The sequence below is a fragment of the Vigna radiata genome, chromosome 4 (genome assembly GCF_000741045.1).
Source record: "Vigna radiata var. radiata cultivar VC1973A chromosome 4, Vradiata_ver6, whole genome shotgun sequence".
NCBI lineage: Eukaryota > Viridiplantae > Streptophyta > Magnoliopsida > Fabales > Fabaceae > Vigna > Vigna radiata.
This window is the reverse complement of record NC_028354.1, coordinates 20,580,682-20,597,577: the sequence shown is the minus strand read 5'-3', so window position 1 is coordinate 20,597,577 and position 16,896 is coordinate 20,580,682. Positions and strand designations below refer to the sequence as shown.

Genomic DNA, 16,896 nt, shown 5'->3' with positions numbered 1-16,896 from the left:
CTTTCTTTTGGCAGTGCCCCGTGTGTTAGTAATTGTTACACGTCTACCAATGGCTTCAAATTATCCAATAGGAGGCCGTAGAGATAACTGCAGAGAAAATAAAATTGTAAGCCAGAACCAATCTCAAGTAGTTAGAGAACACTCACGTAGGATGCGGTTTCCATTACACGTATCATGAAGTCTCCACGAATTTTCAGCAAGAAATTAAAAAGCTTAAAGTCAATTCCAATTGTTAAATTTGACACATGAAAAAAAAATATATTGATATCAAACCACCTGTTGGTGTTTAAAAAATGTGGAAGCAAAGAAAGTAATAACCCAAGTAAGGTTATTCCATCCAGTCACTGGTACACAACAGTGATGCTTAAAGCACCTACAGAAGGGTGACCCGAAAAAAGAATGGTAACAGCATATTTATAACAAAAATACAAATAACTGGGTCACTTTACAGAAAATTGCAGCTTTAACTGCTATAAATCCAAATATCACGATGTAGTCTACTAGTAGTAGCACTTGTATTGGCACTTTTTCTCTCAACTTGCAGCAAAACAATCAGTAATACTTGCACTTACTATCTCATCTATAGCCGCCATATGGCTGTTGACCATAGCCACCATATGGCTGTTGACCATTAACACCAAATGGCTGTTGACCATTAACACCATATGGCGGTTGACCATTAACACCATATGGCTGTTGACCATAACTACCTGGACCCATCATGGAGTTATTATAATTACCTGGCATGTTGGAGCCAGGATGCATTCCAGTTGGCGGTTGCATTTGGTACCCTTGTCCCATACCCATCCCTCCCATTCCCATACCCATCGATGGATTCATGCCTCCATAGCCTCCTCCCATACCCATTCCAACACCAGGACCATTGCCCATGCCCACACCCATTCCCATGCCAGAGCCCATCATTGGGTTCGAAGGAGCCCTGAGAGCACCAGCACCAGCACGGCCCATACCTGAACCTGATCCCATAGCTTTACCCATAGTTATAGTTGATGTAACAGCTGCAGTAGTGGGCTTCTCCATTCTCTTTTCCTTCCTGTTAATGGCCTCAAAGTCAACGCCAATATCTGCTAAAGGATTCGTTTTAGCTGCATGATAAGAAAAATATTTTAGTTAACAATATCCCATACAAGATCAACATTCTAACAACTACATGTGGAAACTGAAATGTTAAAAGAGGGATTTGGGGAGGGAGGTCTAAGCACTCACGTCCAGATATATTCAAATTAACCAATCCCCTGCTTAGTGTATCAGCCCACACTGTTGATTTTGTCTCAAACTTGTCCTTGGATGGTTGAGAAACTAATGGAATTGATTGTGAAGCATTCGAAGCAAGTGACTGATTGGTAATTGGTGAACTAAAGGGTCCTGCATTCCCTTGTTGTCCAATGAAGTGGTTGTTAAACTGCGATGCCTGATGAGTTGGAGACTGGGAAGACATATTTGGAGCAGATCCTCCATGATGGGAAAAGTTGGTGACCGCTGACAACTGTCCTGTTGGAGTCACATTTGAAGGAAAAGCTGCTGTAGATCCTGATGGCAGGAAGTTCCCGCTGTTCATATGCCCATTATATCCATTTTGGGAATTAGGAGATCCATCTTGGGAGTGCAATCCACCATACATACCACCTGATTGTGCAGATTGTCCACCTTGAGAAGCAAAAGGTGGTTGAATATGTTGGCCAGTAGGCGATGAAAATCCATGTTGACCAGTGTGAGATGAAAAGGGTTGTTGTGCATATTGACTGGAGGGAGATGAAAAGGATGGTTGTACTTGTCCTGGTTGGCTACTAGGAGCGGAGAAGGGTTGTTGAGAGAATTGATCTGTAGGAACTGGAAAGGTTTGTAAAGGTTGACTGGCAGCAGCCGAGAAACCTTTAGGGGTAAATTGGCCAGTTGGTTCAGAAAATGGTTGTGATGTCATTTGACCAGATGAAGCTGGAAGGGAAGGTGAAGAAGAATGGCCGAAATCAGGTGCTGAAATGTTCTGCTGTGAACTCATCTCAGGTAATGGTGCAGGAGGAAGAATATCTGCAAGAATATCAGTTTCTGGCTGTGCAGATGACACATCTTGAGACAAAAACTGAGAGTTAGTAGAAAAAGGTTGAGTGTCAGAGGCAGGTGCAGTGTATGGTACAACAGAAAATGAGTCTCCAAACCCAAAGTTTGTTTCTGCATTAAGAGCATTTGATTGGGATGGTTCAATACTCTGATATGTCACAGGTTGAGATGGAGCAGTTTCAGTGGAAGTAAAAGCTTTGAATGGCCCGTCACCAAATGGATCCTCAAAAGACTGTTAAGAAGTCAAACCAATAAATATATTATTTTCACAAAATGTGACGGACAGAGGGACTGATTTAAACTACACGATGCAGATGTATCAAAAAGATTGTTCAAAGCTATGTTATGAGATAGATATGCCATACATGCTACATCAAAAAGAAAAAAGATGACATAAAGCTGACAAGTTCACAACTATAAGAATTCCAAGTCCGGTACAAATCCATTATTTTTAGTGCAGGTCAGATTGCTTTCACTATAAAGAGCTTTAGAAATGGAACAAATTCATGCCTGATTGAAATTATTCGACCCAGATGATGGTGCTGCAAAGGAAGCTGTGGATCCCACATTTGCATCAGGGGCTGCAGTTGCTGATTCAGATGGTACAACAGCCAAAGCATTTGAGGAGAACGAGTCTGAGAGGGAACCGAGCAAGTCCATTTCAACATTATTAGCGGTGGCAGGGGCAGCTGGACCAGCTGGGGCAGCTGAGGATGCTGAGAAGAAATATAAAGATGTCATGAGTACAAGACCTACGAAATGGTATTTTTCAAAAGACCGCTAATTATGCTTGTTTAAACATACTTTTGAGGAAATAATAACTTTTTTAAACGCTATCTCAAGAAGCAGGCAAGAAAATTAATTGTTTCTCCAAAATAAACAAATACAAACAAGTACTCATATTAATATCAAACTCCCAAATCTTGCCAATGAAAATTCATCAAATGTCAATTACAGTTGAGCCATAGGTTTCACAAGTATATCAGATCAAAGTCTGACTTGTTTACATATTGACCACAAATCATGACCTATAGCTGTCTCATACCACCCTATGTATAAATGAAAAGAATTTCAATCATGAGCCACATCAGTTAATGGCCACCTTTTCCCACTAAAGGATGCAGGAAAACTATTCTTATTAATTGATCTTAGAACTCAGTTTCAAATTTCAAAATTTTATGCCTGGAACAGTTTGTATGTACCACTTCAAAGTCTGCACAAGACTAACTTGTCAAAGGATAAAAATCTAAAACCACAGAAATCATCAAAAAAAGGTAGCCAGCACCTATTCCACAGTCCTGGTTACCAGAATACACGGTCAGCAGAAATTTCTTAAAATTTTCATATTGCTAAACAATTTTCTGAGTGTTTAGGACAAAATCCATATTTACCAGGACTAGGGAGATTAACACATATACTCAGAAATGTCTAAGGGATGATCCAAAGAAAACAATACTAGTATGGCATATACATATGCCAGTCAAGTTATCGATGAGATATGTATTCCAAACTTTCAACGCAACAATTAAAATACAAGCCTGTCCCTTCACCTATGAAACTAAGACGATCTAATGAACAATAATTTGACAAGAACCAATTCAACTCAAATGTGTACGAACTCTTCAAAACAAGAAACAAGGAAGAGCTGTTGCAGAAATACTGATTATAGAAGACCGACCAACATAATACTGTATAAACACCTGATAAAGGACCACGTGGATCAAAAAAATCATCAGTTGCTTCGGCTTCCTGGGCTCCAGATGCAGCAGCAGTTGCTTCTGTGGTATTATTGTTTACAGGAGAAGATCCTGTAGCAGCAGATGTTTGACTAGGACTATCATTTACATGAGGAGGGGAATCTCTTGGAACAGATGCTGCTGAAGTTTCCACATCTCTGAAATCAAAACAATATAAGTAATAGATTCTGTTGGAAACAAGTGTTGTTGTAGTGTAACAGTTCTTACCTTTCACTGCGTACAGGGCTGCGAGATTCACCAACAGCTTCTTCATAGCTAGGAGGAGCAGCACCTATGTTTTGCTCAGAAATTTTCCGCTCAAGCCTGCCGTTTTTTGTATTGTGCATTATAAACCTTGCAGCAATTTGGATAAATGACAGAAAAGGTATTTCAATGACGAATTTACCTTGCTTCCAGAGATTGGTCTTCAGCTCTAGCATTGCTTCCGCTGAGAGATCATTGCACAAAAAGATGAAGTTAGAAGCAAAGATTAACATCACAGAGCGATAACATCACATCAATTGCCATGTTTTCATGATAAATGGAAACAAAATATGGGAAGAAAATAATTTGCACCTTCAAGCAGACTGCTACCGAAATCAAGACCAAGTAAAAGTTCAGTTCACAACTCTATCTTTATAGTATCTTGAGTACAAGGATAGAACTAAAGCCATATTCATATTCTGATAATTTAATGGCCAAGGACAAGACAAGCAAGAAAAGATCTGACAAGACTCCACTATAATTTGGTACAAATGTAAACATTTTCTATAAATTATCATGCATAGATAAAATTTTGTTCCACTAATTATGTTAACAGGCTAAAAATCAAATGCCGTTTTTTGTAAGTTACTTCTATACAGTAAAGATAAGACTCTGTTCCTTCTATACAGCTCTTATTTTGTAAGTTACTTCTATACAGTAAAGATCAAAACCACTAAGGTGGTGAATACTTTGGATTCTCCAGACCAACTGTTAAATTTTCAAACTCAGAAGCTTGAAAATGTATCCTGATTTCTAAAATGAAAGCCAAGAGTCACTACTAATGAACAAACATTAGTACAAGATTATTCTGCCAGAACTCAACAAAAAAAAAAACTTCGGAACTAAATGCTAAGACATAGAAAAAGGATCAAAGCCTAGGTACATACCGAGAAGAGTTTTGTCCATCATCATCATAGCGATCTCTATCTGAGCTCCTGCTTCTTGATTCATGTTGGTGACGGTCAGCACTTTGACTTCTTCCCCTGTAGTCATCATCTCTGTAACCATCCCTGCCATAACGATCCTCATAATCTCTGCCATAACGATCTCCATCACGACTATTTCTATCATCATCTTTATAGCCCCATTCTCTATCTTTTCCATAAGCATAGCCATTTCGATCTTCCTCCCTGCTTCCATAACGATCATCGTCATATCTGTCACCATAGGCTCCACTGCCTGAATATGAACCCGGTCTATACATTCCACCAGCTGCATTGTTGCGAAACCTGGTGAATAATATAAAACAGTTAATATCTCCCAGACACTGATACTCACAGACATACACAAGTTCACAACAATTTCATATACCCAACTGTATTTTAATGAAATCTGGGGAATCATATAAAAGACTTGATATCTCCTAGAAATTGTGAACTCGACAACATACATTCATTCACAAATTTCAAATACCCAACTGTATACTTTAGATCTATATTCCAGAAACCCAAAGGACATGGAGAATCATATTCTACAAAATCATGCCTTATGCTTGCTAAACAAGGAGGTATATATAAAATTTACATTTCAACTGGGAAATAACAAAGTACAAAATATCAATAGAAGTAATGAGAGGAAACTTACTTGTCCCTGTTAGCAGCAGCCTTCTGCCTAACTTCTATTATTCTTTCTTTATCATTCACGAGAATAACCAGACTTTGAGATTTCCTCCTGACATTGTTTCCTTGATCCCTTCCACTGGAGTCAATGTATTGAAAATCGGACAACGTCTGTTCATATATGATCAATGTTAACAGGTCACATTATATATTTTAGATCACATTACCAAACTTGGGACCTGAATGGCAATAAGTATATAATTTTTTTAAGTAGGATTGGGTAAATGGGAATTACTGATATTTGATAAGCATGTTCTCTGATCTCATCTATGACTCGCTCTGACCCATGAGCCACCAAGTACTCTAGTACTGTCAAAGCCTGGAGTTGAACAAAGGATGGTACGTGCAGAAACAAATAATTTAAGAAAGTAAGATCATCAGTAAATGCAGTAGACAAAGAACATTATTGCTGATGTGCAACAACAACCCATCATTATTGCAGAGGATACAAACAAGTATCAAAACAGATTTCACAAACTGGCATATACATTGTAGTGTTGATGGTGGCAAAAAAAAAAAAAAAGGTCAGCAGCATCCGCTAGCAATTGCATATAAAACTTAAAATAGTTTGTCAAGACCTTGTAGACATGCCGCCAATTCTTGCCAGTGTCATTAATTCGCTTCCAGATTACTGACATGATCATCTGGTATTCATGACTGCATGGGTGCTTAAGAATGAGATTCAATGTACTCAAATACACAATATGTCAAACATACAATTAAGAATCAAAGCTTACGGGTTTCTGGTTGCCTGAGAAATATCTGCAAGAAGTGATCCATGAGGACCCCATGGTTCGTTGCTGGTAGCATCAAGAACCTAGAAAAGGGTAGAAAATATAATGAATCTGGTTTAGGTTTTGAAAAAGGGGATCATATATCATAATTCATAAATTTAAGGATATTAAACACCTATTTCATGATTAAGAATACTATAAAAACAAGTCAGACTTGGCACAACCATTACTATAATTGTCTTGCCATGATAGTAGAAACAGCCATAATTTCATAGCGAACTTAAAAAGGAATTACCTTCTGTTCAATCCCAGGAACTTTCAGCACTTTCTTATTCACTTCTCTTTTACTGCAAGAACACAATGAAGAGCAAAACATTCATACACGATACATAGAATCAAATATTAACGAATAATAAACAGTTATACTTACAGGTCCCTAACAGTTTGACCAATAGCTTTCTTCATTGTAGCTGGTATTCAGCACAGGCTACAAACCAGCACCGAGGGCCCGAACTGCCATGTACAAAACAACGCTCACATAAAAAATAAATTCACTCAGCGGTTCAAGAAAAGGTTAAAGAGTTTCTCAACAATATCATGGCTAATTGAATTCCAGAAGGACATTTTCAAGCATTATTATCTGTTTGTTGTAGCTCAACAGAGCAGTTCAAGATAATTTTAAAAAAAAATGTCAGTTTATCAGAGACCTGGTATATTTATAAATAGGAGAGGCAACAGTAATAACCAAAATTCATTGTCTGTACGCTTTAAGATACGAGAAAATGGAATAAAAATCCAAGGCCGTAACCTCAAAATTATACACAAGATCGAACAGAAAACTTAAAACTCTAGAAAGGAATCCAAAACGAGCCGAACAAACATTTTCCGAGAACAATCCAAAATCTGGAACGTCAATAAGATCATAATCCCGTTCCACATCTGAAATCTGGCACCGTGATCTATCAGAGATAAGTGCAGCACAACACATTGAACGAAAGTCTTAATTGAAATCAGAGAAAATAAACGAGAAGATCCAAACACCACCGAACCGAGGCCGAATCCGAAGGAAGAAAAAACACAGCAACAGAGATATACGAGGGAGAAGAGCTAAACGAAAGAAGAAATCTAATGATTGAAATGAAAGAACGAAATCCAGATCTGAGAGATCGAACCTGATCCACAGGTACAAACAAGATCGTCGGCAGAAAGGGGAAACCAAAGCCAACCTTAGAGAGAGGTTGCAAATTGCAAGAACTCTCTGAGTTGTTATGTTCCGAACTCAATAATAATAATAATAATATTACGCGACAGAGAAACACACACACAAAACAAACTCACTCTCTCTCTCTCTTCCTCTCTCTACAATTTCGGAGCTAATCTCAAATGGAAGCATAAAGGACGAGCAAGACAGCGCAACTTACACGCGGGGAACAATTAAGAACATTTACCTTTTCTCTCTCCTTTTTTTTTTTTTTCAAATTAATAATCACTCTAAATTATTTTACATATTTTTATTCGCCATTAAATAAATTATTTTGATATTGGCATCTACTTTTGAAAAAAGTAATGGTAATGATATAATGATGGTGGATGGTGAATGGGTTGAAGTCCCTCTCTCTGTTGACACCAATGTGCCAACTTATTCTTACCTCTATTTCTTTTTCTTCTTGCATCTTCCTTTTTCTATTTTCTATGCTTTTTGTCAAAATAATTAGGCGTGTTCAAAGCAACCCAGCCAGCTTGTTGACACTATAACCAAAAACAAACTATATTTTACATTTCGTCGTGAAATTTTGGAGCATAGGATCCAATCACTTTCATCCTTCACTGTTCATTTGAAACTTAATAATAATAATAATAATAATAATAATAATTGTTATTATTATTATTATATTATTAATATTAAATAAATAACATTGCTATGTGATATGTGTGTAGGATAGGACTAGTGTTTTGACGTCTTCTGTTATCTTCTCACAGCCACAGTTTAACTGTGATACGTGTTTTCTTCCTATGTGATCATGTAACACGGTTTATTTGTTTATCCCTCATTTCTTAAATATAGAAAAACAAAGGTGCATGATAATACGTTAATATTAATCTAATAAAAGAAATTCGCAAATTGCCATAAAAGTAGGAATTATTTAGCTTTTTTTTATTTATCCCACTGCAAAAATGGGAATTTTTTTCTCAGCTGCACATTGTAATTAATATTTAAATGGATAAGATGGTTTTTTAACATATCAGAATTTGATTTTTGAATAATCAAATTTTAATTTAAATTTTTGTGAATTTAACTAAATTGTACTTTAGAATTCGAATTTCGAAAAATTAAATTTTGAAATGACTTTTGGTAAGTTTAGCTAGAATACACCTTAAAATTCTATTTGTAAGTAATCAAATTCTTACTTGGTTTAAAATCATGAAAAACTAAGTTAAAACTTCACTGTCCAAAATATCAAGTTAAAACTTAGTTGTTTGAAATGAGTTTTGGTAAGTTTAGCTAGAATACACCTTAAAATTCGATTTGTAAGTAATCAAATTCTGACTTGGTTTAGAATCATGAAAAATAAGTTAAAATTTCACTGTCTAAAACATCAAGTTAAAACTTAGTTGTTCGAAATGAGTTTTGGTAAGTTTAGCTATAATATATCTTAAAATTCGATTTATAAGTAATCAAATTCTTACTTGGTTTAAAATCATGAAAAACTAAGTTAGAACTTCACTGTCTAAAACTTAGTTGTTCGAAAAGCAGATTCTAAAATATATTTTGACCAAAATTACAAAAATTTATTTTAAAACTTGACTTTTCGAAATCCCAATTTCTAATTACAATTATGTTAGATTAACAAAAATTTAAGTCAATAAATACTATTCAAATAAATATTAACTACGGCGTGTTATCTTGAAAAATAAAAAATAAAATAAAATATTTTATTTCAGAAAAAAAAATTCCAAAACTAGGAAAGAATAAGAATTTAGAAAAATAATATAGCCGGTATTTAAAATTTAAAAGAAAAAAAAAGGGATAACACGTCCACCTCTATGAACTCTTATGGAAGTGATCTATTACAATTTGCACTGCCTTATCATGGTAAGAATTTACTTATGAATTACCATTTCTTTTTATTTTCGCATACACTTTTTATTTACTTATGAAATAACAGTCATGCATATAGATGAAAGTTATTCATGAAATGAAATATTATTTCTGAAATAATAAAAAAAAATGTGGTTTTCTTGTTTTTAATCAAAGAAGAAGATCTAGTGGAAAAAACGCTTTTTATGACAGGTAAAATAATCTATTATGACGGATAATCTAACATCATAGTTCTGGGCGTCATAATAGGTCTGCGCTTTTTATGACACACAAAAAAGTCCATCATAATAGGTCTAGTATATTATGACGAACTTTCTATCACTTATCATAATAAGTCTAGTTTATTATGACAATGCAACTAGATTTACCTATCATAATATGTAGCGTTTTATGATGAAGATTTTTTTCACCTATCATAATATGTAGAACATATTATGACAAGTAATTATTCACCTATCATAATATATACTTTTCAGAAATAAGTTTTTATTACATACATTGTTCACCTATCATAAAAACTTGTTTTGTAAAAAAAAAAAAAAATCATTATTACATTTGACATATCCATTCAATTTACAATTAATTTCCTATATTATAATTTCATCAATCAATTTATAATCAATATAACATGAAATGAACCGATTCAATTAAACTAAGATAATGAAATTCATTTCAAACATTATATTGTGTAATAATATTTAATACATAATTTGTACATCAAATCATATATTAAATCCAAACATAACATTAACCTACACTATATTGTAGTCAAGTTTCTACAATTTACTAACACTTAAAATAAAAAAAAAATAGTTATGTGTCTGACATTTCTTATCCCGAATGCAATAGTATAACCATCCATTGAATCATTTTGGAAACTCAAGCTTTCAGCATTTCCCTTCACCCATACAAGGGAACCATCTTCTCCAAAACCTATTATAATAAGCAGAAAATATTCATTCATAGTAAATGAAGATACATAACCCTTTATGAAATATGAAACTATTGACAGAGCAAAGATAAAAGTAGGTACCTCTATGCGGACTCTAAGGTTTTCCTGAAGAAGTTCTTGGCCATTTAGATGTAACAAATCAAAACAAATACTTATACATTAACCTTTATATCTTCAATTTCTACTTTCTTGCGAGCTCGAGTACAGATACCCCAGAAACTGATACCATGTTAGTAGTGGACTTTGTTCAAGCCACAAAACGTATTACGGGAAACAGATTACAATATCAAGGGTTTTCATCCCCGTTTTCTGGGTTTCCACCACTGTTTCCACCGTTTCCAGCTCCTGGGAGTTCCCCTTCATTTGGCAGTGGGCACCAAGGAATACCTTTCAATACATCCAGCGACTTCTTCAATAAAAGTAATTCCTTGAAGGCTTGCTGATAATCATATTCTTCGACCAATCTCCTTAATCTGGCTGTGTGGACAAAGAATGTTTCGCGGTAAGCAGCTTCAAGCATTTGGTTAGTCATAGGGAAAAAAATTGTTCTATATGCTGCCCAAAAAAAAATAACTGTCATCATAGCCAAATGACAACCAAGAATTATTCCAGTGGTAAAGATCTCTACCAACTTCCAGCTATCTGAATATGGAGATGGTTTTACCTGTCCTTTGATATTGTCATAATGGTGGTTTTACATAATATAAACAATAAAGAATATATCAATTATTTAAGACAGAATCAATTAGGTAAAAATTAAATAAGATAAACATAATTAAATATATTATTTTCTATAAAAAATTTACTTAATTTTTATGTTATCTATAAGTAAATAATATATACATTAGTATAAAAATAAACTTTTAACGCTTTCAATTTGAATGATGGTAATAAACATAATATTTGAAAACATTCTATTTATTCTGTGTAGGTTAATTTTGTAATTATGTTTGGTTAACCAACTAAACAAGATGATATTAAGTATCATTATAAATTTTGATATTTCAACTATGTTTACATCTCAAAATTTATTGATCTTTTTTCATGGTATGAAAATTTATGGAAAAAAAAAAATAATGCAAAACATAACCGATATACCAAATTCATGATAAAATTTACATTTCACTAAACAAATTATATTTATTATAAAATTAATATAAATAAATACAAATAAAACAATAAATCACTGATCACAATAAATTAAAACTAAATTAACTTATTACCTATTTTTCACTAACAATTTAAGAAATTTGAATAGTATATATTTACAAATATGCAAGAATTTGACATTATATTCCTCTAAAATAATTACTTTCCAATTTAAGATCTTTATTTTTTTTAAAAAATATGCTTTAAAACATAAATAATTCTTATAAATTCGATATAAATAAAAGTTTATATTCCTCTAAAAAAGCTGAAAACTTTAAATCTATGTATTCATCCGAACTTGTATATAAACATTATATATATATATATATATATATATATATATATATATATATATATATATAAATACAAATAATATTATCATAGTAACTATTAAAATAAAAAGTATTATGATATCATAAAAAAATCATAAAATATAATTATAAAAAAAATTGTAGGTACATTTATTTATTATAAGTAGCTATTCTGATTAAAAAAACATTATTTACAAAATAAAATAGTAAAAAATTACGTACGCTAAAAAAATGAGAATTTTCTTTATTAGAGCTAGAGGGTGTTATGACACTTGTCGTTAATATAACTAACATTTTATGCATTACACATAAAATAAATGTTTAAATATATCAATCGTATTACATATTTGAAATAAATTCTTTAAATGATGAGATGGTTTCAAATTGTTTTTATTTTTTTAATACTATTTAGGTTAACATAGAGATAATAATAAAAGAGGTTAAAAAAATAGATAATTTTTTACAAAAACTACGAGGAATTTTAAATTTAAAAAGAATTGCTATTTGCACTCTTCTATACTCTACACACCTCCATCTACATGTAAATATGTAAATTACCCCTTTGTTAATTCACCCTCTCTAGTCCCTGTCACTTCCTTATTCTTCTTCTCCCTTATATTCTTGTTTATTTCTTGGTTTGTATCTGGTCTCCGAAGAATTAAGAAGAAGAACCATAAATAAGAGAGATGGAGAAGATGGGATCGAGAACGGAAATCTCTCATATTTGACTCTCAAACATATCCTAAGACAATATCCGGTCACAATATTAGTTGTTTGAAATTATTTTGGAGTCATTTTAGTCTAACTTGCATATCACATGCTTTTGAAAATAATGCGGTCGAGGTTTAGCATATGTGTATTTATTATTTGTGTTCCATTTTACGTCAATTATTTTAACATTTTATTGCAAACAATAAAAGATGATATATAATCAAAAGAATTTATTAATTTGAATGCAATCATTATATATAGATAATCTACAAAGAAACAAATGAAAGAGATCTCTAAGAGTAGCCTCCGTTAGCATCAAGATTTCAAATCTTGGCTCATTTTCATTTGTCGCTCTCTTGAACTTAGTAAGAACAAGACGTGCAAGATGACGACCAAATAGACGGAAGCAGCCTCGTCCGAATCGTGAAGATTGTAACTTAGAGATGATACATTCAGATCCTTATTCGAAGAACTTGTACAACAAATTAGATGCTTAACTCTGCTCCAAATGGAACTTGACTTTATTCCACAATGAATACTAGAACCTGAAAGCAAAAGTAAAAGTTTTCAATATTTTCAAGATCCATACATGAACGTCAAACAAATACTTTTCAATATATTTGGATTAGTAACTTACATGACTTGTAGTCATTTTTGCTTAATTCGAAGCTTAATGGTAGATGGGTGGTGGAGGGGAAGCATAGATGTATGCCGGTGGTGGAGGAGACTTGGTTGGTGGTGGGGGACTCACGTAGTAATAAGGAGGTGGGGGAGACGGTGATGGTGGGGGAGGAGATTTGTAGTAGTAGGGAGTATGAGGATCGGGAGATGGTGGAGGAGGACTCTTGTAGTAATATGGAGGGGGTGGAGAAGGTGATGGAGGTGGAGGTGACTTGTAGTAGTAGGGTGGTGGTGGTGATGGAGATGGTGGTGGTGGTGACTTGTAATAGTAAGGAGGTGGCGGTGAAGGATCTGGTGGTGGTGGTGATTTGTAATAGTAGGGAGGTGGTGGCGATGGGGATGGTGGTGGAGGTGACTTGTAGTAATATGGAGGTGGTGGTGAGGGGGATGGTGGAGGAGGTGACTTGTAATAGTAGGGAGGTGGTGGTGATGGATCTGGTGGTGGAGGTGACTTGTAGTAGTAGGGTGGTGGTGGGGATGGAGATGGTGGTGGAGGAGACTTGTAGTAGTAAGGAGGTGGTGGTGATGGGGATGGTGGAGGAGGAGACTTGTAGTAGTAGGGAGGAGGTGGTGATGGATCTGGTGGAGGAGGTGATTTGTAGTAGTAGGGAGGTGGTGGTGATGGAGATGGTGGAGGAGGTGACTTGTAGTAGTATGGAGGTGGTGGTGATGGAGATGGTGGTGGAGGTGATTTGTAATAGTAAGGTGGAGGAGGAGATGGTGAGGGTGGAGGGGGGCTCTTGTAGTAGTAAGGAGGATAATATGGATCCTTGGGAGGAGGAGGTGGAGATTTATAGTAGTAGGGTGGAGGTGGAGATGGTGATGGTGGTGGTGGGCTCTTGTAGTAGTAAGGAGGATGATATGGATCCTTGGTGGGAGGAGGTGGAGATTTATAGTAGTAAGGTGGAGGTGGAGATGGTGATGGTGGAGGTGGGCTCTTGTAGTAATATGACGGTGGAGGTGGTGATTTATAGTAGTATGATGGTGGAGGTGGAGGTGGTGACTTATAGTAATAAGGAGGGTATGAGTGTGAGGGTGAAGGTGGAGGGGGAGAGTTGTAGTAGTATGGTTTTTTGTGTGAATGCTTGTGTTTCTCACAATCATATGGTTTTTCTGGAGCATAAGCAAATGGCTTAGCCTTCAGAACAACTTCGTACTTATCTTTTGACTTCAACTCCAACTTGGTTCCCTCGTTAAGCTTGGTGGGTATGTTGTAACGTGAGCCCTTAGGAGGAGCATAAAGTTTGGCCTTGCAGACTGTGCTTCCATATTTAACATAGTCAAATCCGTCAACAGTGATGCTGTATTTTCCATTGTTCTTAGTTTTACCGTAAGCCGTTATGGTCTTGCTACCAACTTCACAGGTCACTTCGACCGTGGCACCTAAGGTGAAAAATGCATGAATTTCATATGTTAAAACAGAAATCAATATAGCATATAAAGATGACATTTGTATTTTTATTTTAAAGGAAGGAACATTTTGTTTTATGAACACAAAATGAGACAATAAGATGTTATTTCTTTTAATTTTTATAGTGTATTTTAATGCACCTGTATATGGAAAATTTAGGAGTTTTTTTTTTCTTTTTTTAATGAAAAGTGTTGTGTAAAATGTAGTAAAATATGACCTAAAAGTAAAGGTTCCTGTAAAGTGTAGATAGTCACATACAACAACATCAATATTCATAGAGTTATAAAAATAGGAAAATTAGTTTGACTAAGAAAAATCAATGAAAGGAACATAAGCAGTTAATGTCCTAGATAAAATATTTTAAAAAAAATGCTGTTAAATATTGCCAAACAATGACAAGTTTGAGTGGAAAATAATATAAATATTACTATTGTCAATGTCTCAGAATAAATTAATAATAATGATAATAAATTAATAATAATATAAAAGTAATGTTTGCACCTTCGAGGTGTTTCTTGTTGTGCGATTTCTGAGGGTATTTCCAGTCATAACATCTGTAAGAGTAGACTTTACCGACAACCTTAACGATCAATGAGTGGTGATACGGGTGAGGGTGAGGATATGCAACCGGTGGAGGAGGAGAGCTGTAGTAGTAAGGCTTAGGAGATGGTGGAGGTGGAGATTTGTAGTAGTAAGGCTTAGGAGACGGTGGAGGAGGAGATTTGTAGTAGTAAGGCACGTGTGGAGGGTATGGTGAAGGAGGTGGAGGAGACTTGTAGTAGTATGGCGGAGGAGGTGAGGGAGATGGAGGAGGAGGAGATTTATAGTAGTAAGGTGGTGGAGGAGACTTGTAGTAGTAAGGATCATGGGGTGGTGACTTTTCAGGTGGGGGAGGAGACTTGTAGTAGTATGGAGGGGGTGGTGAAGGTGAAGGAGGTGGTGGGGACTTGTAGTAGTAAGGATCATAGGGTGGAGACTTTTTAGGTGGGGGAGGGGACTTGTAGTAGTACGGTGGGGGTGGCGACGGTGAAGGTGGTGGTGGAGATTTGTAGTAGTAAGGTGGTGGAGGTGAAGGAGAGGGTGGAGGAGGAGATTTGTAGTAATAAGGAGGTGGAGGGGGAGACTTGTATTGGTAATGCGGATCCTTGTGTTCATATGGTGGTGGTGGTGACTTGTAGTAGTAAGGTGGTGGAGGTGAGGGAGAGGGTGGTGGAGGAGATTTATAGTAGTAAGGAGGTGGAGGAGAGGGAGAGGGTGGTGGGGGAGATTTATAGTAGTAAGGAGGTGGAGGAGAAGGAGAGGGTGGAGGAGGAGACTTGTAGTAGTATGGGGGTGGAGGAGATGGGTCTGGGGGAGGGGGAGATTTGTAGTAGTAAGGAGGTGGAGGTGAAGGAGAAGGTGGAGGAGGAGACTTGTAGTAGTATGGTGGTGGAGGAGATGGGGAAGGTGGTGGAGGAGATTTGTAGTAATATGGTGGTGGAGGTGAGGGAGAAGGTGGTGGAGGAGATTTGTAGTAATATGGTGGCGGAGGTGAGGGAGAAGGTGGTGGAGGAGACTTGTATTGATAATGTGGATCCTTGTGCTCATAAGGAGGTGGAGGTGAAGGGGAAGGAGGCGGTGGAGAGCTGTAAACATACGGTGGTGGTGGAGGTGGTGAATAGGTGTAAGCATCAGCAGCCACGGATGCTACATTGAAGGAAACAAGGACAATGGCCAATGCAATGGCCATTTGAGGCCTAAGTCGACCCTTAGTAGGGCCGTAGCTACCGGCGGTCATGAGTAGAAGGAGTAGCCTCCAACCAATGTTTATGGTAAGATATGATCCTTGATGGTTCAGTGATGATTAAGAAAGCTACATCAAATGCATATTTATACTGAAATGTCTCATACAGTGTTGAGACCGTCTTATAATTTTAATGCTTAAATGGAAGCTTCCCCAGCTGGCCTTGTGACTTTTTAAGAACAATATCTTAATTCAATTTTCTTAATTTTCTCCATATGGCTCCATTTCAACTAACTCGTTTTTAAAAAATCGAAACTCCAACGACTCATTTAACTATTAAATCACCCTTTTGATCTACTCTATACAATATAAGCAAAAAGCCTCCCAAATAATGCTACTGTCTTATCTTTTCTCCTATAGCTGCTC

At 35.7% G+C, this 16,896-nt stretch overlaps 2 protein-coding genes across 2 annotated transcripts; both read right to left on the bottom strand.

The window, feature by feature from the left end:
• Positions 1 to 237: 237 nt before the first annotated feature.
• On the bottom strand, positions 238 to 7,846 carry LOC106759142 (clathrin interactor EPSIN 3). Its single transcript, XM_014642149.2, has 14 exons — positions 7,605 to 7,846; positions 6,863 to 6,945; positions 6,728 to 6,779; positions 6,436 to 6,515; positions 6,277 to 6,355; positions 5,934 to 6,017; positions 5,664 to 5,809; positions 4,967 to 5,308; positions 4,222 to 4,263; positions 4,044 to 4,139; positions 3,780 to 3,973; positions 2,590 to 2,795; positions 1,228 to 2,311; positions 238 to 1,106 (listed from the first exon to the last, which is right to left on the bottom strand). Exons 2-14 carry the CDS (start codon positions 6,895 to 6,897, stop codon positions 577 to 579), a joined length of 2,970 nt encoding a protein of 989 aa, XP_014497635.1. The 5' UTR covers positions 6,898 to 6,945; positions 7,605 to 7,846; the 3' UTR covers positions 238 to 576.
• A 5,019-nt stretch (positions 7,847 to 12,865) lies between these two features.
• LOC106759499 (extensin-2) lies at positions 12,866 to 16,596 on the bottom strand. Its single transcript, XM_014642689.2, has 3 exons — positions 15,249 to 16,596; positions 13,293 to 14,719; positions 12,866 to 13,200 (listed from the first exon to the last, which is right to left on the bottom strand). Exons 1-2 carry the CDS (start codon positions 16,522 to 16,524, stop codon positions 13,326 to 13,328), a joined length of 2,670 nt encoding a protein of 889 aa, XP_014498175.1. The 5' UTR covers positions 16,525 to 16,596; the 3' UTR covers positions 12,866 to 13,200; positions 13,293 to 13,325.
• Between the last annotated feature and the right edge of the window lie 300 nt (positions 16,597 to 16,896).

Excerpts from the sequence above, each read along its gene's own strand:
- LOC106759499 (XM_014642689.2), bottom strand. The coding sequence starts at position 16,524 with ATGACCGCCGGTAGCTACGGCCCTACTAAGGGTCGACTTAGGCCTCAA. Across the intron at positions 14,720-15,248 it reads CAACAAGAAACACCTCGAAG|GTGCCACGGTCGAAGTGACC; the intron begins GTGCAAACATTA and ends TTTTCACCTTAG.
- LOC106759142 (XM_014642149.2), bottom strand. The coding sequence starts at position 6,897 with ATGAAGAAAGCTATTGGTCAAACTGTTAGGGACCT. Across the intron at positions 6,018-6,276 it reads ATTGGCGGCATGTCTACAAG|GCTTTGACAGTACTAGAGTA; the intron begins GTCTTGACAAAC and ends GTTCAACTCCAG. Across the intron at positions 2,312-2,589 it reads GGTCGAATAATTTCAATCAG|TCTTTTGAGGATCCATTTGG; the intron begins GCATGAATTTGT and ends ACTTCTTAACAG.